Genomic DNA, 22,319 nt, shown 5'->3' on the forward strand with positions numbered 1-22,319 from the left:
CTGGGATTACAGGCTTGAGCCACCGCGCCCGGCATTATTTATTTATTTTTAAATAGAGATGGGGTTTCACCGTGTTAGCCAGGATGGTCTTGATCTCCTGACCTCATGATCCACCCATCTCCACCTCCCAGAGTGCTGGGATTACAGCTGTGAGCCACTGTGTCTGGCCAATTTTTTGTATTTTTAGTAGAGATGGGGTTTCACTGTGTTAGCCAGAATGGTCTCGATCTCCTGACCTTGTGATCTGCCCACCTCAGCCTCCCAAAGTGCTGGGACTACAGGCGTGAGCCATAGTGCCTGCCAGTTTTTTTATTTTTATAGAGACGTGATCTCCCTATGTTGTCCAGGCTGGTGTTGAACTGCTGGGCTCAAGCCATCCTCCTGCCTAGACTTCCCAAAGTGCTGAGATTACAGGTGTGAGCCATCATGCCTGGCCACAGTTTTATATGAGGAACTTGGGCATCTGATGTTTTTGGTATTTGTGGGGTGTCCTGGGGCCAGTACCCATGGATACTGAGGGATGACAGTATTATAATTATGTGAGTGTGTATATGTGTGTATATAAATTTCGGAATTTATCATAACAAAGTTCATTGGGGTGGTTAGGCGAGATCAGGGCATCCCGGAAACACCAGGCTGGTTACATTTGGCCTAGTCATACAATTTCCCCAGTGATACACCATTTTCTATGTGTATTTTGATGTATAAAATGTTGAGGACTACTGATTTATAATTTTTCAATGAAAAAAGATTGAGCGTTAATGACACTGAATATATGAAGAGATATTCAGCAGAATTAAAAGCAGTTGTAATGACCTGAACAAAATTCTTTCATTTAGTACCTGGCTTAGTGTAGTTGCTTATTTGTAAATTACAGTCTTTCTAATTAAAAAAGGGAGATGAAATTTAGTTTTGTAGCATACTATTATGTACTATAGGGATTTTACATTCTTGTTTTCTAGCAAATGTCCTGGAAACACTTCGAGGTGATGGAAATGTTTTAATAGCAGTGGACACGGCAGGCAGAGTTTTGGAACTTGCTCAACTTCTGGATCAGATTTGGAGAACTAAAGATGCAGGACTGGGTGTTTACTCATTGGCACTCCTGAATAACGTCAGTTATAATGTGGTGGAGTTTTCTAAGTCCCAGGTTTGTTTTCATGTTATCACTTGTAATAAAGAAGTTTGGGACAGTGATTGGGTCCCTGGAAGTGAGTGTCTTAATTGTTTTTTGGATTTTATTTTTCTCTTGAAGAGATTGTTAATAATGGTGATAACTTGCCCTTAATCATTTACTGTTCTGTGTGCTTTAAATGTATTATTTCATTTAATCCTTATATATTCTGTTAAGTAGTTTTTGTTTTTGTCCCTGTTTTAAAGATTAGGCAAATTGCTTCTCTTCTAACTCTTAGTATCTCAATCTGTAAAATGGGGACAAAAATAGAACCTACCTCATAGCATATACATGTTAGAATTCATTTTTCTTTCTTTTAAATAAGCTCTTTGCCTTGAAGTAGCAGTCTCTGGGAGTAAGGTTTTCACTTAGAACATATACCTTGCCTTTTCAAAAAGATTTAAGGCAATTTATGCGTGAAATATAATGCAAAATTGGTTTTTGAGGGTATGAAAACTAGGGTGGGAGAATCTAAAGGGAAATTGAAGCAGAAAATAAGCTTCTCATCAAAACAGTACAAATTTAAGCAAACAGTGGGGGTAAAAGATAGAACTTAAGTTCCTTGACTATTAGATAATATATTGAAGTTATAATATAGTATTTATAATTATTGTCATCTTTCCCCCCATATTAGGTAGAATGGATGAGTGATAAATTGATGAGATGTTTTGAAGACAAAAGAAATAATCCGTTTCAGTTTCGCCATCTCTCTTTATGTCATGGTCTTTCCGACTTGGCCCGGGTACCTAGCCCTAAAGTTGTACTTGCCAGCCAACCTGACCTGGAATGTGGATTTTCAAGGGATCTCTTTATTCAGTGGTGTCAGGACCCTAAAAACTCAATCATCCTAACTTACAGAACTACTCCTGGCACTTTAGCACGTTTCCTAATTGATAACCCTTCTGAAAAAATTACAGAAATAGAGGTAAGCACTTGCATGTGAACTTTATTTTAAAACTGTTTGGGGGATACATTATGCATGATGTGTAAAAAATAGTGACCAAAAATAAAACTTAAAGTTGTTTTAGGATTTTTATCAGAATTACTCTTGAGAGCCAGGAGTGGTGGTGTGTGCTGTAGTACCAACTACTCAGGAGGCTGAGTTGGAAGGATCACTTGAGCCCAGGAATTTGAGGTCATCCTGGGCAACATGGCAAGACCCACCACCCCATCTCTAAAAAAAAAAATTACTGTAGAAGAGAACCTTTAATAGCACAAATTTCAGAGCTCCTTAACTGGAGATTCTCATTCTTCTTTTTTTGAGATGGGGTCTTGCTTTGTTACCTAGTCTAGAGTGCAGTGGTGCTATCATAGATTCATGCAGCCTCAAACTCCTGGGCTTAAAGGATCCTCCTTCGTCAGCCTCCCAAGTAGATGGGACTACAGACATGTGCCACCATGTCTGGCATTTTTTTTTTTTTTGAAATGGAGCCTTGCTCTGTCGCCAGGCTGGAGTGCAGTGGTGTGATCTCGGCTCAATACAGCCTCTGCCCCCAGGTTCAAGTGATTCTCCTGCCTCAGCCTCCCGAGTTCAAGCGATTCTCATGCCTCAGCCTCCTGGGACTACAGGCATGTGCCACCATGCCTGGCTAATTTTTGTATTTTTAGGAGAGACGGGGTTTCATATTTTTTGTATAGAGACGTTGTCGTCTTATGTTGCCGTGAGTGGTCTCAAAAGAAGCTCTCATTCTTAAACTCTTCTTTGGTACCCTCTAGTTTACCCAGAGGGTAAGCATATACAATGTTTTCTCAATCTCTGAAAGGTTCCTTTCCTGTTTCTTGCTTAATTTGAATCAGACTGTTTCCTAAAGACGTTCTTTATCCTGTAGCTCCCTGAGGTAAGTACTCTTTCTATGTTTCATGTACTTTGAGTGAAGTTCTTGTCTTCCTTGTTCTGTATTGCAGCTTCCTAGCTATTTATCTTCCATTTGCAGTTTTTGCCTTCAGACCTGCTGGTATGCTGGCCCCCTCCTTGTTTCTGACATTTAATGATCTCTTGGTCATTCTGTTACTCATTGGTGACATTTAACCCTGACTGACAGTATTCCTGTCCACTGGTATTCAGGACTTCATTCTCATTGACTTTAGCATTCATGTGTACAATCTGTCCAATTCTCAGTTATGTGACACCCTATTTCTTAGTCTTTTCCTTCATCTTACCTCATTCCTGCTATCATGTTGTCTGCTCCTGTGGTTATACCTGAAATCTTCTTATGGCTAAACAGTCTCCAGATCTCCACCTCGAGCATCCCATTCTGACTTTCCCTGTTATTCCCATGACAACAACTTTTCGGTTCCATTGGGACTTTCAGTTCATGAACCTCACCTTTTACTGTCCATCATCCTTCCAGCCTTAAAGTCAGTAGTCCATAATTAATCATAATTTTGCAAATACCTGTAACTCTCTTACACTTTTATTTTAGTCATCTGGAAAGGCTTTGACCTCAGTTAAACCATTTGCTTGGTTTGTGCCTGTACTTAGTAGCTTTATGTTACTGAAGTTAAGCACTGTGGTATATACAGATTTGTTTTCACATTCATGACTTCACATCTCAAAAGGGGACCCTACACCAGTGCTCAGCATTCGGTAGGATGTTCCCTTTCTCATGGTTAGGCAATTTTATATATTCTTTCTCCCCAAACATCCCCACAGCTCATTCTTTGCCTTCATTCATAGCACATGATCTTGTCTCAAACTTAACATAGAAGTCGAAGCAGTGAGTCAGGAATTCCTTCATCTTTCCACCACTAAGTTTACTAACTTGATTCTGCATCTGCATTTGCTGCCTTATCTCCTGTTATAGGAACAAGACAATTAGCTGAATGACCAATATACCCAAAGATCATTTGCTTAATAACCAGCCCAACAAATCTATCGATTTTTTAAAACTAGTATATCATTAAAGTTTGTAGCAATTGATATAATAGGATGGTTAATAACTGCCAGAGTTGTGCAAAGATTTAGGTGACTAAACCTTAACATAAAGCTTTAACATAAAGCCAGCATCATAAAGCTGCTTCTCATTTTGTTTTTGGAGCACTCTTTTTTTTTTTTTTTTTTTTTTTTTTAGACAGAGTCTCACTTTGTTGCCCAGGCTGGAGTGCAATGGCACGATCTTGGTTCATGCTGCAGCCTCCATCTCCAGGGTTCAAGCAATTCTCCTGCCTCATCCTCCCCAGTAGCTGGGATTACAGGTGCCCGCCATGACGCCCATCTAATTTCTGAATTTTTTCTTTTTTTAGTGGAGACAGGGTTTTCATCATTTCGGCCAGGCTGGTCTTAAACTTCTGACCTCAAGTGATCCACCCACCTTGACCTCCCAAAGTGCTGGGATTACAGGTGTAAGCCACTGTCCCCAGCTGTAACACTCATTTAATTATTTAATTAGAGACAGATTCTCACCCTGTCACCCAGGCTAGAGTGCAGTGATGCCATCATAGCTCACTGTAACCTCAAACTCTTAGGCTCAAGCTGTCCCTGCCCCCACCCCCGCCTCATTCCACTTTCCAAAATGCTGGGATTATACGTGAACCACCACACCTGGCCCTTAGCAGTCATTTTAAGGAAGGTTTAGTTTGTTAAAAGCTATGTGGTAGGGTTATCTGTCTTCCAACTCTACTTAAGAAAAGCATAACATCAGTATCTAAAATCTGAGATACATGTACTGTAATTACAGAATTGTCGAGCAAGGATTTTGAGCAAGTATAGAAAAGTAAAATGGTGTCTTTGGGGTTATTTAGTAGCTTAGAAATACAAAGTTAAAAGAACTCAAGTACTTGAAACGATTTCATCAGACATGAAATGCTGAATTTGAAAATTTTAATTACTAGAAATTCAGTTAGGTCTAATAAACCATTTGCGGAATTAGTAAAAGAAAAATGATTTAAGTTTGGAAAAAAGTAGGAAATGATGTTCAGAAGCATGCTAAGGAAATGAGAAACAGCCAAAACATCAAGTGTTAAGTTTTTGATCTTTTTAATAACTAATGCTGATGCTCAGGGACCTTTTCTTGCTCACTTTCTCAGCGATATTTCTTTTACAGTTATCCCTCCTGTCTTCATTATCTATCAGTTTTTCCCTCTACTTGATACATCCAAAACAATTTTTACTCTTTTCCTACTCCCAGTACTGTTCTTTTGTCTTAGAGAATGCAGCACTTCCCACATATTCAAGCCAAAAATCTGGAAGTTTAAAAAATGTTCACTCAAGTATAATATATACTGAAATGTATGTTAAGTGTATAGCATGATGAATTTTCACAAATTGAATATACCTGTCTAGGCTGTACCCTGATTAAGAAATAGAATATTTCTGTAGCATGTTGGGCAGAGCCAACTAAGATAAAAAACAGAAATGATAAAAAAGAAATAGGATATCACCAGCACCCCACAAACCCCCCTCTGACCCTCCTTCCCTCCCCTGAAAGGGCAAATACTGTCTTGACTTGTAATACACAGATTATTACAACTTATTCTTTCATTTTTCTTTAAACTTCACAATCCATCTGCAAATCCTCAGACATATTCTAAATTTGTCAGCTCCTCTCTCTCCACCATAGTTATCCTAGCCCATGCTAAATGGACTTGCCTGGACTTATGCAGTAGTTTCCTAACTGGCTTTTCTATTTCCACATTTTTTGTTTGTTTATTTTTTGAGACAGGGTCTCACTCTGTCACCCAGGCTGGAGTGCAGTGGCGTGATCATGACTCACTGCGGCTTTGCCCACCTGGGCTCAAACTGTCCTTCCACCTCAGCTCCTGAGCAGGCACTACAGGCACACACTACCATGGCCAGCTAATTTCAAAATTTCTTGTAGAGATTGAGTCACATTATGTTTCCTAAGCTGATGTGTTTTTACTTTTTTACTCCCTTAATCTTTTCTTCTCACAGCAAATGAAGAGATTTTTTTTTTTTTTTTTAGACAGTTATTTGAAACAGAATTGACCTCAATTTCTCCTTTAATTCATGTTATGGAAAGGCAGTTGTTTTTTTTTTTTTGGTGGTGAAAAACACATACATAGCCAAGTGTGGTGGTGTGTACCTGTAATCCCAGCTACTTGGGAGGCTGAGGCAGGAGAATCACTTGAATCTGGGAGGTGGAGGTTGCAGTGAGCCTGGATGGTGCCACTGCACTCCAGCCTGGGTGGCAGAGAGAGACTCTGTCCAAAAAAAACCAAACAAAAACACATGCAATTCACTATCTTAGCCATTTTTATGTGTACAGTATAGTAGTGTTAACTGTATGTACGTTGTTGTATGACAGATCTCTAAAACTTTTTCATGTAGCAAAACTGAAACTCTACCTATTGGATGGCAACTCCCAGAGATCTTTTAAACATTCATCATTTCATGTCATTCACTTGCTTAAATGGCTCCAAAGCCTTCCTTCTTCTCTTTGAATAAAATCCATGCTACTTACCAGGCTTTTGAGATCCCACATGATCTACTCCCCACCTACCTTTTGACCTTAGCTTATTCTACCTTCTCTATGCCCTACAGTGCATCAGGATCTTTGCACTAGCTGTTCTTCTGCCTATAGTGTTCTTTCCTGGCTTTGCATGTGGCTGGCTCCTGGTCATTCAGGTCTCAGGTTAAACCTGAGGCTACTCCCTCAGGTGGGTCTCTGACTACAGATTTAAAATACCTGCCTGGTTTAGCTGCCCATCACCTTACGTTAATTATTCTTCCTAGCACTCATCACCACCTGACATGTTCCTTGTTTGTTGTCTTCCTCTTCCCACCATCAACTGCAATATGAATTCCATTAGAAAAAGGCCTTGTTTTTTGGTATCCCTGGCACCCAGAACAGTGCCTGACATATTGGAAGCCCTCAATGAGTGTATTGGTTTCATTCATGGATGATCAAAAAAGTGAATATGGAATAAACCAGATTTCTGATTGTGTTAGACAAGAAAAGTTTACTAAGTGTGGTATTTTTTCATCTGTGTCAGATGCCCTTCTAAATCAAGTCTTACTCATTTAGAAAGCAAAAATGATAAACGAATAAGGATTAATAGGTTGGAGTAGTTTTGGATTAGAAAAAGGAGTAAGTTGGAGGTAATATGGTGAAGGAGAAGGAAGAAAAGTATTTTATAGTTGGTTATTCTAGAAATCTGTTTCTGAATAAGCTATTAATCTTACATATTTTAAATGAAAAATAAAATGGAGAGCGAAATGTATTACAGCAACAGGCATAAACTAAATCGAGAGATAAATACATTGTTAAAGATTATTTTTGGGTAAAAGGCGTCTATGTAAGTTGCTAACTGCAAAAAAAAAACCCACTATTTTCCTTTTTTTTTTTTTAAGATGGGGTTTCACCATGTTGGTCAGGCTGGTCTTGAACTCTCGACCTCAGGTGATCGGCCCGCCTTGGCCTCCAAAGTGCTTGGATTACAGGCATGAGCCACCACGCCCTGCCAAAACCCACTATTTTCTAAATGAAGCTTATTTTCAAATAAGATAGTAGGCAAATGTGGGATGCCAGATATAAACATGTATTTATTTTTTTATTTTAACTTTTTTTTTTTGAGACAGGGTCATGTCATGCCCTGTTACCCAGGCTGGAGTACAGTTGCATGATAATAGCTCACTGCAGTCTTGAACTCCTGGACTCAAGTGCTCCTCCAGCTTTAGCTTCCCAGGTAGTAAGCACTGCAGGCATGTGACACTATGCCCAGCTAATTAAAAAAAATAATAATTATAGAGATGGGATCTTGCTGTGTTGCCAAGGCCAGTCTTGAACTACTGGCCTCAAACAGCTCTCCCACCTTGGTCTCCCAAATTGCTGGGATTATAGGTGTGAGCCACTGCTCCTGGCCTTAAACATATAAATCACCTATTTATTTTCTACATGAAAATCATCTGATTTTGGCTTGATTTTTTTGTTTTTACTTGTCTCCCCTTCTCTTACCCCACTGGGCAGCCCCTGAACCAGAATAGTTTCAGAGAGATTCCCCTTTTTTCATTACTTTCAATTTTGAAAAAAAAATCAAACTTAACAGGAAAGCTACAAATATGTTATACTCAGATTCCCCAGCTGTCAACATTTTAATGGATTTGCTTTTCACTTATATATCCATAGACACAATATTATTTTTTCTGAACCATTGAAGAAAAAAATGCAAATATTTAATAATTACCTCTAAACATTGCCAGTGTGTGTTACCTAAAAACAACGGCAATCTCCAGCAAAACCATTTTACATCTATTGAAATCAGGAAATAAACACCATACTACGATTTTACCCACTGACCCCCTTCAACATTCACCTTTTACCAATTACCACAATGTCTTTATAATTACCCTTACCTTTTTTGTCCAGGTCACGACTACATACTGCATTTAATTATCATGACTGTTGACATTTTTGAAGCATATATATTCTGGTTTTTTTTTTTCTTTCTTTCTTATTGATATACTAATATCTGGTTTTTATTTTTGTTTTTGAAAAAAGCTGGGAGCAAGGTATGGTGGCATGTGGCTGTAGTCTCAGCCGCTGAGGCAAGAGGATCGCTTGAGCCTAGTCTGGGCAACATAGCGAGACTCTGTCTCTACATAGTATAAATGTATATTAAACAAAAGAAATTTTAAAGAGAATGTCTTTGAGGGACCAGACGTACTAGCTTATGCTTGTAATCCCAGCACTTTGGGAGGCTGAGGTGGGAGAGGGTTGGTTGAGGCTAGGAGTCTGAGGCCAGTCTGGGCAACATAGCAAGACCCTGTCTCTACAAAAAAGAAAAAAAAATTTCCTTAAGGGAGTAGTGAAAGTTACTAAGTAATAAAAGTTACTAAGTTCTTTTAGTGAAAGATTTTAAAAAATAATTTGGGTGGCAAGATGGGAAGTATTAATAAAGAACTTGTGTACTAAAGCATAGTGGCTGTTTCCAAGAAAAACATTTGTATGTTTATTTGAGTCATGAGTTAAACTAGCCACTTTTTTCCTGGGAACACCTTTTTTTGTTTTTTTGAGTTTGGGTCTCTGTTGCCCAAGTCGGAGTGCAGGGACACAATCATATCTCACTGCATCCTTTAACTTTTGGGTTCAAGTGACCCTTTTGCCTCAGCCTTCCTATCAGCTAGGACTACGGGTGTGTTTCACCACATCTGGCTAATTTTTAATTATTTTTTGTAGAGACTGGGTCTTGCTATGTTGCCCATAGTGGTCTTGAACTGGGTTCAAGCAATCCTCTCACCTCCGGCTTTCAAGGTGCTAGAATTACTGGCATAAGCCACTGTGCCCAGTCTGGAACACCATTTTTATGTGAAATAATGACAGGGTTATTCAGATTTGGGTGTTTGGCAGACATTTTCCTGAAAATTAATAAATTGAGCCTGTCACTCTAAAGAAAACAATTGACAGCATTCGTTGGCTTAAATTTGATAAAATTCTAACTTTCAAATGAAAATTAGAATTTTGGAAAACTTATACCCAGCACTGACATTGACAACTTAAACTGAAAAGACTTTTGGTAAGATTGGTGGTGATATTTGTAAATGTGATTTAAAAAATATTGTCAATGTTTGTAAGATCTGGATAACTTGGTGAACTGGTATTTTCCAAATAACCAATTAATTATGTCATAAAATAATGTACAAATTAAAAGATCCATTCAAAGTTTAAGATACAGGGTAGGCACAGTGGCTCACCCCTGTAATCTGAGAACTTTGGGAGGCTGAGGCAGGAGGATAGCTTGAGTTCAGGAGTTCAAGACTAGTCTGGATAACATAGCAAGACCTTGTCTCTACAAAAAATAAAAAATTAGCTGGGTATGTTGGTGCACATCTGTGGTCCCAGTTATTCAAGAGGCTGGGAGGTGGGAAGGTTGCTTGAACTGGGAATTTGAGGCTACAGTGAGCAGTGGTCACACGACTGTACTTATCATAGGCAACAGAGCGAGACCCTATCTCAAAAAGAAAAACAAAAAAACCCACAAAGTGTGGATGCATCAAACAAAATCTAACATAACAGAGTACAGAAAGTCTATCGGTATGGTTTCAGATTCTACATTAAAACTAATCTTTAGGAAACAACCACTCTCTGAGTTTTAATGTAATATCAAAGAATAATATTCATGAAAGGACTAATTACATATTTTTCCCTTTCCAACTATACATGTCTGTAAGCCTGAACTTTCTTCGTATACCTTAACCAAAACAACATATTGCATGAGAGTGAATGGAGAAGCAAATGTGAGAATCCAGGTGTCTTTGGTTGAGCTAGACATTAAAGAGATTTGCAAAAATATAAAATCATCCTACAGGCCAGGTGCAATGGCTCATGCCTGTAATCCCAGCACTTTGGGAGGCTGAGGAGGGCAGATTGCTTGACCCCAGGAGTTTGAGACCAGCTGGGGCAACATGGCAAGATCCCATCTTTACCACATACACACACAAAATACAAAAATTAGCTGGGTGTGGTGGTGGGTGCTTGTAGTAGTCCCAGCTACTCAGAAGGGTGAGGTGGGAGGATTGCTTGAGCCTGGAAGATTGAGCTGCAGTGAGCTATGATTGCACCACTGCACTCCAGCTTGAGCATTAGAGCAAGACCCTGTCTCCAAAAAATAAAATACCATTCTTACCGTCTTTTTTTTGCTTTGGAAAATGTAATTTTTTTTTTTGTAAGAATCTGTTAATGTTGCCATGTGGTTTTATTTGTATTATTTATTTATTTTTGTATATTTTTTGAGACGGAGTCTCGCTCTGTCGCTCAGGCTGGAGTGCAGTGGCGCAATCTCACTGCAGCCCCTGCCTCCTGGGTTCCAGCGGTTCTCCTGCCTCAGCTTCCTGAGTAGCTGGGATTACAGGCACGTGCCACCATGCCTGGGTGCTTTTTGTATTTTTGGTAGAGACAGGGTTTCACTCTGTTGGCCAGGCTGGTCTCGAACTCCTGACCTCAGGTGATCCACCCGCCTCGGCCTCCCAAAGTGCTAGGATTACAGGTTTGAGCCACTGCACCCAGCCAGCTTTGTTATTTTATAATGAACAGATAAATATTTTTAAATTGCTTAGTTTTAATTTCTGATAAGGTAAACATTGATAAATATAACCCACAAAAACAAAAAGCTCTTTGGGGCTCTCTAATTTTTAGGAGCCTAAGGCAGTCCTGAGATAAATATATGAGAACTACTGATTTAATCATTCCATTTGGATGGATTTTAAAGTTTTATCCAGTTTTTTTACTATTATAAACATTGCTGCAATGTACTATTGTACTGTTTTTTTTTTACACATTTATGCTTGTTTCAGTAGGATAAATTCCTAGGAGTAGAAATACTGTGTCAAATGACAAGAAAATTTTTATTTTCAGATGTTAGCAAATTGCCTTTTAACATAGTTGCACCAATTTTCCCACAGACAATGGAGGAAGTTACTCTTTCCTCATGTATGTCATTGCCAATCTTATAGGTTAAAACAATTATGTTTTTTATATTTTGTACTTTTTGAAAATTAGTAAAATTAAGTATCTTTTCATGGCCATTAGTTATTTGTCTTTCTTATTTTGTAAATTGCCTTTTTAAGTATTTTGTCCTTTTTCATGTGTTGATTATGTTTTTCTTAACTAATTTAAAAGAGCTCTTAGGAAAAAATAGTTTTTGTTGGTCATAGTGCTGAAAATATTTTTCTTTTTCTTTTTTTTCTTTTCAGTTTCTTATTTAATGGATTTAAAATGTCAAAGGGAGATTTTCTTTATTCATGTTGCTGCATTTATTTATCTTTCCCATTGTGGCTTTTGGGCCTCACCTACTCCAAATTATAAAAATATGTATCTTTATTTTCCTTTCCTGATTGGTGATTTTTAACCGGTTTGATGTCTTGTTCTGTCAGACTCAAGTGATCCTCAGACTCAGCCTTCTGAGAAGTTGGGACAATAGGTGTGTGCTACCACTCCTGGCTTTTTTTTTTTTTTTTTTCTCTGAGACACGGTCTCACTTCGTCACCCAGGCTGGAGTGCAGTGGCCTGCAGCCTTGACCTCCCAGGCTCAAGTGATCCTCCCACTTTAGCCACCTGAGTAGCTGGTACTACAGATGCATGACACCATACCTGGCCTTTTTTTTTTTTTTTTCTTTTTGTGGAGATGAAGTCTTAGTATATTGCCCAGGCTAATCTCAAACTCAAGTGATCTTCCTGCCTTGCAAAATACTAGGATTATAAATGTGAGCCACTGTGCCCAGCCTCCCAGCTAATTTTTAAATTATACATAGAGTCAACCTGTGTTGCCCAGGCTGGTCTTGAACTCCTGACCTCAAGGAGTCCTCCCTTCTTGGCCTCCCAAAGTGCTAGGATTATATAATAGGTATGAGCTACTGTGCCTGGCCAACCAGTTTGATTTAAATCAAACCCATCCTAGATGATGCGTGACAGCTCAATTTTAATACTAATCTAAATAGGACCTATAATTGCATGTAATGGAAACTTGATTAATTTCAGAGGAAAATCAGTTTAAAGATGATGGCCACTGTTTTAACCCCTGATATTAACATTTCCTTTTGTCTGTTATTTTTCTTTAGCTGAGGAAACGTGTGAAGCTTGAAGGGAAAGAACTTGAGGAATACTTGGAAAAAGAGAAACTGAAGAAAGAAGCTGCTAAAAAGCTTGAGCAGTCGAAAGAGTGAGTCATTTTCAGACGATTATAAGTTTATGGATGCAATTTGAGAATAATGTGTCTTTGACTTAAATGTTTCATTGAAAATATTTTTTAAATTTTCATAAGACTTAATTTTGTTCCAGGCATCTTTCAAATGGCTGGTATACCAGATGCTGTCAGTGCTAATATTATTATGCATTTATTTGTTATGCTTTATAAAATGTCAGTCCAATAATATTGAATGTTATTTCAGTCATGCGTCACTTAACGATGGGGATATGTTCTGAGAAAAGTGTCGTTAGGGGATTTAGTCATTGTGTGAACATTAGGATGTGTGTTTACACAAACCTGGATGGTATAGCCTGCTATGTATCCAGGGTATGTGATATGGCCCATTGTTCCTAGGCTACAAGCCTGTACAGCATGTTACTGTACTGAATACTATAGGCCATTATAACACCGTGTTAAGTATTTGTGTATCTAAATGTATCTAAGCATAGAGAAGGTACAGTAATCTTATAGACCACTGTTGTATGTGTGGTCCATTGTTGTTGAGTGACATAACTGTATATTATCATTTGAGTTAATATTGAATTTTAGTATTGATTCAGTAATAAATTTATACATATTAATTTAAAATAGCTTTGAAACTTTATGACCTTGATCTATTCTAAAATCCTCCTAGGGCAGATATAGATTCCAGTGATGAGAGTGACATTGAGGAAGATATTGACCAGCCATCAGCTCATAAGACGAAGCATGACTTGATGATGAAAGGTGAAGGCAGTCGTAAAGGAAGTTTTTTCAAACAGGCAAAAAAGTCTTATCCTATGTTTCCTGCCCCAGAAGAAAGAATTAAATGGGATGAATATGGAGAGATTATCAAGTATGTGAGCAAAACAAACTTTTCTCTCTTACAAATTGGAGGTGTTAACTGTGTTATTTCTGTTCAGTGGATTTGATCTCTCTAGTCATATGTACTTGGTTAATTTCTGAGTACCTCAGCCTGAAGACGCAGAAGACTTGTAATTTGAAACATAAAAATAGAGATGCTGAGGAACGTCTAGAGAATATTAAGAGAAAACTGGCAGTATTATTACTTAGTTGTGTAAAAAGTTTAAAAACGTGATCAAGACGTTTTTTCCCCACTTAAAAAGAGAGGAGGATGTAGGATAGGAAGAACTTTGGCACTGTAAGTGGTGGCTCATGCCTGTGATCCTAACACTTTGGAAAGCCAAGATGGGAGGATCACTTGAGCTCAGGAGTTGGCAATATAGTGAGACCCCCATCTCTATCTTCAAAAAAGTAAAAGAACTTTGGGTGGCTGGTATCACATTACCAATGGATTATGTCTTAAATATTATACAGGTTTTTTGAGATTAAGAGAAATATGAGATAGTATGAGTGGAACCATGGAAAATCTACAAAATCTGTACTTAGCGTTAGAAAAACAACTGAAATCAGATGTTGTCATTGCAAATTTGAAAACACTGCCATCCTGGGTAAAAAAAAGTCTTTCAGAGGTCTTATTTCCCTGGTAAATGTAAAATGTATAATGCAATGTTTTTCACTATCTGGTTCCTCCCTAGTTTTCCATCATGTTTCTGTATATTTCAGTGTGTGTTTCCTCTCTGGTGGTATCAGCCTTCTCTGTTTCCTTCTGCTTGGTTTCTTTTTTTCCTTCTGCTTGGTTTTTTTATGTCATACCTTTGCACATGTTTTTTCTTCAGCCCTGTTTCACCTTCCATCCCAGATTTCCAGGTGCCGAATCTGGCCTCAGAAACCACTAGAAACTTTTCCTGTCTTCCAACACAATCAGTTCCCTCTCTTGTATTTGTACACCTATAATGCCCTCTAGAGCGTGTAGTGGATTTAGGTCATTATTGGGTTTAATTAGGAAATTTCCAGCCAAGCGTGGTGGCTCACACCTGTAGACCATTGCTTTGGGATGCTGAGATGGGAGTATCAGTTGAGCCCAGGAGTTTGAGGCTGCAGTGACCTACGATTGTGCCACTGTACTGTATAGCCTGGGTGACAGAGTGAGACCCTCTCTCTTAAAAACAAAAAAAAAGAAAAAAGAAAAATCCACTGTCTATTTGGCCCTGAAACAATAGGGAGGAAACATAACAACATTGATTGAGCTTGCTTACCATTCCACTTAAGTGGCCAGTCTGTTTAACATATGGACAGTAATCTTTAGCTTCAATTCCCTTAGCTAAAAAATGGGGATAAGAATTAAATGAGGTCATGTTTTTAAGGTACTTAGCCTAGAACCTGATGCATGGTAAATGTGCTTTAAGTGGTTGCCACTGCTCTTGTTATTATGTGGATTACACATGGAGATACTGGACTCCAGGGACTAAGAAGCTGCTGCAGCAATCTGGGTCTTGGGAAATAGAGGCTGGGATTTTCAGAGGGGAATGTGTGAGTGGATTTGTGAGTGGAACAAAGGCAATTACAAGAGGCTAAAGGATGTTAAAGTGTGGTTATATTAAAAAGTAGAACACTCTGATATTGGAAGTAAATATGGAAAGATAGATGTGTTAATAGAACATTTAAATCAAGATGAAGGCTTAGGAGGAAGCTAATGATTTTGTGTCTTGGTTTTCTTGATAATGTGGAAATGGAGAAGTATCCACTTTCTTTGGATAGAGAGGAAATAATGGGGTCTTAAGGACATGAGAGGAGTTCTGAGATTTATAAGTATTGGGAATTGGCAAAGGAAACCACAGAAATCAAGAAAATTAATTGAAAAGTATACAGGGCTGGTTGCAGTGGCTTGTGCCTGTAGTCCCAGCTATTTGGGAGGCTAAGGTAGGAGGATTGCTTGATCCCAGGACTTCGAGACTACAAACCTGGGTAACATTGTGAGACCTTGCCTCTTTAATTAGAAAAAAAAACAGGACCAGATTGCAACAGTACTTGTGATAGCCACTAAGAGCATCTAATGACCTGCCCATTGTGTGGGCTAGTGCTTTTCACTAGCCCACACAATGTATTTTAAAGAACACTTGTACATGGTTATAAAAAACGTAATAAATACACTTACCTGGTGACTGATATTATGAAATAGCATCAGCTTTGGATCAAATGTATATTTAAATCTTGAGATATATGAGGACTCCAAAAATTATGCCACCTACTAGTTAGTTATATATGTTATGTAGTATTAGCTTGGTTTTTACTACTTCTAATTAGAGACTTATTATTTAGACCAGAGGATTTCTTGGTGCCAGAGCTTCAAGCTACTGAAGAAGAAAAAAGCAAATTAGAATCTGGTTTGACAAATGGAGATGAACCCATGGATCAGGATTTATCTGATGTTCCTACTAAATGTATTTCTACAACAGAGTCTATTGAAATAAAGTAAGTGGTTTTGTGACATTTTGAAAATAGATTATAAGATAAAATTTCAAGCAATTGAATTATGTAATTTACATTATTTTAAGCAAAATTTCTGAATATTCTTTAGTAAGTTTGTGCTTTTAAAATTTCATTTCTTTTTGTGTGAAGAGACTTGTGAAGTATGGTGGCATGGTATTTTCTCTTCATTAATGGTATGTGAATGCCAAAGTAATTGAATTGGTGATGCTGGGGGTGGGGTGTTTAAATTGTAACATTAAATTGTACATTTATATGAAGAAATATTATTTCTGGCCTGTTTAGTCTGTAAGTAGGTGAAAGGGAATAGTGTATGTAACTCACAATTTAATTTTTCTGAGTAATTGCTTGTTTCATAAAGTATACTCCTGGAATTAAACATCTGTAGTACCCTAATGTCTAGAAAATACTCTTGTGATCTGAAGTAGTTAAGAAACCTTTTTTCCCCCTTCTACTTAGTTAAATATTACCAGCAAGTGATCATTTTGGAATCTTTTTTAAATCATCAGAGAACAAATCATTTAGTATATATTTTTGAGTGTGGATAAGTTCTAAATAATACAGGTAGGTCCGGGCGAGGTGGCTCACGCCTATAATCCCAGCACTTTGTTAGGCCAAGGTAGGTGGATCACTTGAGATCAGGAGTTTGAGGCCAGCCTAGTCAACATGGTGAAACTCCATCTCTACTAAAAATTCAAAATTATCCCAGCATGGTGGAGCACGCCCATAATCCCAGTTACTTGGGAGGCCGAGGCAGGAGAATTGCTTGAACCCAGCAGGTAGAGGTTGCAGTGAGCCAAAATCATGCCACTGCACGCTAGCCTGGGCAAAAGAGTGAGACTCCATCTCAGAAAAAATAAATAAAAATAAATAAATAATGCAGATAATATAACGTGTATTTCTCAAATCCTAGTTTTATATATTGTATACATCATAAAAGCCATCTTTTTTAGAATTATGAGAAAAGTAATACTGAATAATCATATTTAATTACAGAGCCCGTGTTACCTACATAGACTATGAAGGACGCTCTGATGGGGATTCCATTAAAAAAATCATTAATCAGATGAAACCACGACAGTTGATCATCGTCCATGGCCCACCAGAGGCCAGTCAAGATCTGGCAGAGTGCTGTCGTGCCTTTGGTGGGAAAGATATTAAAGTGTACATGCCAAAGCTACATGAAACCGTTGATGCCACTAGTGAAACTCACATCTACCAGGTAAACATGCCAGGAGTTGCCATTGAGTAGAAATAAGTACTTTTTGTTGCAGGTTAAGACAGATACATTAGAAATACAGAGTTGTGTGAGACAGACATGGATGGTCTCCTGCCCTCTCAGACTTGATAGGGTAAGGGGCTTAGAACAAGGAAACACCATTTATCATGTTGTCGTGCTGCTGAGAGAAGTAGTATAGGATGCTATAAGAGTATCAAGAGGGGAAACCACTTGCATTTAGAGGTTTAGAAAGGGTTTCCTGCAGAAAGTGATAACTAATCCTATGTGATGTTTAGATGGGTTGCCAGAACAGATAGAGTAGGAAAAGCAGGGAAGAATATTCTAGGCAGAAGGAACCATATTTGCAAAAGTACAAAGGTGAGGAAAATAAAAGAATTCAAAAGTTTTAGAAAAATTCCCAGATATCAGAGTTCTACTCCTAACTGGAACAAATGGAGATGGACACCAAATAGAGGACTATCACAGTACAGAGATGAACTCTGTCTGATGATGGTAGCTGGTGTCAGTTTAAGGCTGGAGTGATGTCTATATCTGGAAGAAATGGCTGTGAACATACCAGACAGGAAATTTATTCTGGGCAGAGTAAGAGGAAGCAACATTCCAAGAATATGGAGATGTGAAACAGTATGGTATATTCAGGAAAGGACAAGCAGTTCAGTAACTACTGAAGTATGCCAAGTACCAGAGGATGGGACCGGTCAGTGGTTCTCAACCTTGACTGCACATGAGAATCATCTGGGGAGCTTTGTGAGGGTCAGAGGGACTCAGTGCTCTGGACTTAATCTTACCAGTTATGTTAGAGGTCCTGATTTAATTGTTTTAATTGCTGTGTGATTTCATTGTGTAGTCAGGGTTAAGAATCTCTGTTTTGGAAAGTAGACTGGGGCCCAGTGATCTATAGGTAATGAGGTCATTGCAGGTCATTGTGAGGCTCAGATGAGTGAAAGATTTTCCAATTTTAATATATTACCAGTTAGAACATGATAATAGGTTATATTTAAGTTGTTAATCTGTATTCTGTGGGTTTTATTTTTCTCCCTCTCCTTTGCATATCTAGGTGAGATTAAAAGACTCACTTGTCAGCTCTCTTCAGTTTTGTAAGGCAAAAGATGCTGAATTGGCTTGGATAGATGGTGTCTTAGATATGAGAGTTTCCAAAGTGGACACAGGGGTTATTTTAGAAGAAGGAGAACTAAAGGATGATGGAGAAGACTCAGAAATGCAAGTGGATGCTCCCTCAGATGCCAGCGTTATAGCGCAACAAAAGGCCATGAAAAGTCTGTTCGGAGATGATGAAAAAGAAACAGGTGAAGAAAGTGAGATCATTCCTACTTTGGAACCCTTGCCACCTCATGAGGTAAAAAAAGCATGTGCTTTTTTGATTTCTTCCTGAATTTGTCATCCTTCTAGTTTTCATGCCTTTTGGGTTTTTTCCCCCACTCCAAAACTAAGTGCGTCTATGGAACCGCTTATATTTTTAACCGTTTAAAATACATGTCAGCTGGGAGCAGTGATTCACGCCTGTAATCCCAGCACTTTGGGGAGGCTGAGGTGGGAGAATTGCTTGAGGCCAGGAGCTCTAGATCAGCCTGATTAACACAGTGACACCCTGTCTCTACGAAATATGGCAAAAACCTAGCCGGGCATGGTGGTGTGGCGCCTTAGTCTCAGCTAAGTAGGCTGAGGCAGGAGGACTGCTTGATGTCAGGAGTGCAAGACCACAGTGAGCCATGATTGTGCTACTGCATCCAGCCTGTACGATAGAGCGAGACGCTGTCTTGAAAATAAAATATGTCTCACATGTAGGCTGATTTTGGAGTTTTAAAAAGAACTCGCGACATGTTTCTGTGTATATGTCTTTGTATATATATCAATTGTATATCAATTCTATACAGCTAAGGAATGAAATATCTTTAGCAAGTCTTTTAAGGTACATAATTGTTTCATGATTTTTTTGGTATAAATTTTTAAATATTAAGTTTGATGATTGTGAGGATCACCTGCCTGCTTCCAATCAGGATATTTATGGTTTTCTTTTCTTTTCTTTTTTTTTTTTGAGACAGAGTTTCACCCTTGTTGCCCTGGCTGGAGTGCAATGGTGCGATCTCGGCTCACTGCAACCTCTGCCTCCCAGGTTCAAGCAATTCTCCTGCCTCAGCCTCCCGAGTAGCTGGGATTACAGGCATGCGCCACCACACCTGGCTAATTTTTGTATTTTTAGTAGAGATGGGGTTTCACCATGTTGGTCAGGCTGGTCTCGAACTTCTGACCTTGTGATCCACCCGCCTCGGCCTCCCAAAGTGCTGGGATTACAGGCGTGAGCAATCCCTCCCGACCTGAGATTTATAGTTTTCTAAGAGAGTCATACTATTTTGTTTGTTTGTTTGTTTGAGAAGGAGTCTTGCTCTGTTGCCCAGGCTGGAGTGCAGTGGTGCAATCTCGGCTCACTGCAACCTCCACTTCCAGGTTCAAGCGATTCTCCTGCCTCAGCCTCTGGAGTAGCTGGGATCACAGGCACCTGCCACCATCCCCGGCTAGTTTTTGTATTCTTAGTAGAGATGGGGTTTCACCATGTTAATCAGGCTGGTCTTGAACTCCTGACCTCAGGTGATCCACCCACCTTGGCCTCCCAAAGTGCTGGGATTACAGGCGTGAGTCACTGCACCCAGCCGAAAGTCATACTGTTGTACTCCATTTTTTAATGTTGTTCGTTCAGTTGAAATAACTTTTGGTTTTGATATAGTTAGCAACCTTTAATTAAGTTTAGATATAATTTAGTCTAGCATTTACATATTCTTGAAAGATATCTAGTTAATTAGCAAAGGCTCTAGGTAATTAAACTTGGGAAAATATTAAAGCTATGAATCCTACATGCATGTCAAGTGATGTCTTTAGCCCTACTATGAAATTCAGAATAGAGAAACAGTCTCTGTTGCCGGATTCCTTTCTAGTACAATCCTCAAAATTGGGAGGAGGAATTAGAATATTTTTTTCTTCTGTGCTAAAGTTAGTGCTCTTCAAAGTATTATCAAAGCAGAAAGCGGCAGCATTAGGTAATAACACTTTCCTTGCTGATTGTAGAACCTGTGGCATCCATTGCATTTGCTCTGAGGAGGGAGAGACAGGGAAAACGGGATTAGGGAGGAACTGGCCTTTGAAGTAAGCAAACAACTGGGATCTAGAAAATGAATTTTTGGTTCAGTCCTGCCCATGGCACTCTAGTTGACCCCCTTAGGCAAGTGGGTGAGTGAAGCATAACATTATGAAATGTCTCTGTTATGATGAGGCATGACTAATAAAACTGATTGTGAAACAGAAAATGCGAAGGGCTTTGTAATGTTAAATAATGGGGTAAAATTTAGAATAACAACTTGGAATGTGATTTACAGTCTTGAAATGATCTGTCAGAGGACTTCAGAGAAAAATAGAAAATCTCTTAGAGATCATGTAGTATTTTACTTTTTACAGTACAGTTGTGTGTCTGGTGTTTTACTTGAAGTTATTCTTTCCCCTTTGACCTTACCTAAGGTTCCCGGACATCAGTCAGTTTTTATGAATGAACCAAGACTGTCAGACTTCAAACAAGTTCTTTTACGGGAAGGAATTCAAGCTGAATTTGTAGGAGGTGTACTTGTTTGCAACAATCAAGTAGCAGTCCGTCGAGTAAGTGTGTTTCAATAAGGGCTGACTTGAACACATACCTCTGATGTTTTGTCATTTTGAAATTCTCTAATTCTTGACTGGTATTTTCACAAAACTGAAGATCAGTAATTTATATTCATGATGATGACCTCGAAGGTTTACAAAAGGCTGATTGACTTGAAGGCTTATGAAAGACTCTTGAAGAAATGATACATAATTTTATTGTAAATTTTAATTATTTGAATCCTCTGACATTTATGTGTCTATGTAAAATTCATGACTTCAATATTATATCCATATGCTGTGAATCAGAGAAACCCATGTCCCGACCAATCATAAAGTAATCTATTCCATATTATTTCGGTTACTATGTCTGCATATTAATGAATAGAAAATGTACTAAAGAATTTTTTTTATTTGGTTTCTAGACGGAAACTGGACGCATTGGATTAGAAGGCTGCCTTTGTCAAGATTTTTATAGGATAAGAGACCTTTTATATGAACAATATGCCATTGTGTAAAGGACATGATGTCAAGAAGTATCTGCTTGACCTTTCTAAGGAAAAACGATTCTTATCTTACTCTGAGCTTTTGATGTTTTGTAACATACGAAAAGAATCTGCCAGAAAAACTTACATGTATTAGATTTTTAAAAATGTAAATAGAGAACATTTTGCAAATGATCATAAGAGCATTCTATCTTTTGGCTTCCAGAGTGTTAGAGCTCCAGCAGGTATACAGGCCCAAGAGTTGAAAGTGATTGGTTTTCTTTGCATACTCCTTGTTCTAGAAGGGCTTTTTACTTGAATAAAACAATGCAACCTAGCAAACCAATTCATGGCCTTAGAGAAACATTTTTGCATGGGTTCTTACAAACTGTTATATTTTCTGGAATGATAAGTGAGAATTATTTAGAAAAGACATGCTCCAAAAAAGAAAACAAAACTGTTAAAACAATTTTTTGAAGCTTATTTTTAAAAGTGTACGTGCTGTGACTCCTTCCAATTTGAATATGCAGTTGTTTTCACAGCCAGGATATCTGTTTTCTGCTCATATTTCCCAGTGATTCATTTGAGGGTAAGGTAATACATATTTCGTTCAGAAATCAATTTTTATTTCTCCTATATCTTGTTTTATCAAGATTTTGTTGCATTTTAATTTAAAGTATAACACCATCATTTCAATATACATAATTTAAAAGAACTCCTTGGTGCAATATAGTCTTAAGAGTTCTGCATACATTTTAGAAACATCTTAACCATCAGTTAGGTTCTGTATTAAACTGTTTAGTGC

The 22,319-nt window shown here is 38.3% G+C and overlaps 1 protein-coding gene across 3 annotated transcripts in view; it reads left to right on the top strand.

The window, feature by feature from the left end:
- CPSF2 (cleavage and polyadenylation specific factor 2) overlaps positions 1-21,860 on the top strand; it is a 38,071-nt gene extending 16,211 nt beyond the window's left edge. For all 3 annotated transcript variants that reach the window (XM_017546967.1, XM_017546966.2, XM_037745164.1), the window contains exons 8-16: positions 963-1,150; positions 1,809-2,099; positions 12,687-12,787; positions 13,449-13,649; positions 15,977-16,129; positions 17,141-17,366; positions 18,442-18,741; positions 20,913-21,047; positions 21,455-21,860. In XM_017546967.1, the coding sequence (XP_017402456.1) occupies positions 963-1,150; positions 1,809-2,099; positions 12,687-12,787; positions 13,449-13,649; positions 15,977-16,129; positions 17,141-17,366; positions 18,442-18,741; positions 20,913-21,047; positions 21,455-21,547 (1,688 nt within the window). In that variant the 3' untranslated portion in view covers positions 21,548-21,860. The remainder of the gene's footprint in view (positions 1-962; positions 1,151-1,808; positions 2,100-12,686; positions 12,788-13,448; positions 13,650-15,976; positions 16,130-17,140; positions 17,367-18,441; positions 18,742-20,912; positions 21,048-21,454) is intronic.
- Positions 21,861-22,319: the final 459 nt, after the last annotated feature.

This window comes from Cebus imitator, unplaced genomic scaffold, assembly GCF_001604975.1.
Source record: "Cebus imitator isolate Cc_AM_T3 unplaced genomic scaffold, Cebus_imitator-1.0 Scaffold193, whole genome shotgun sequence".
Lineage (NCBI taxonomy): Eukaryota > Metazoa > Chordata > Mammalia > Primates > Cebidae > Cebus > Cebus imitator.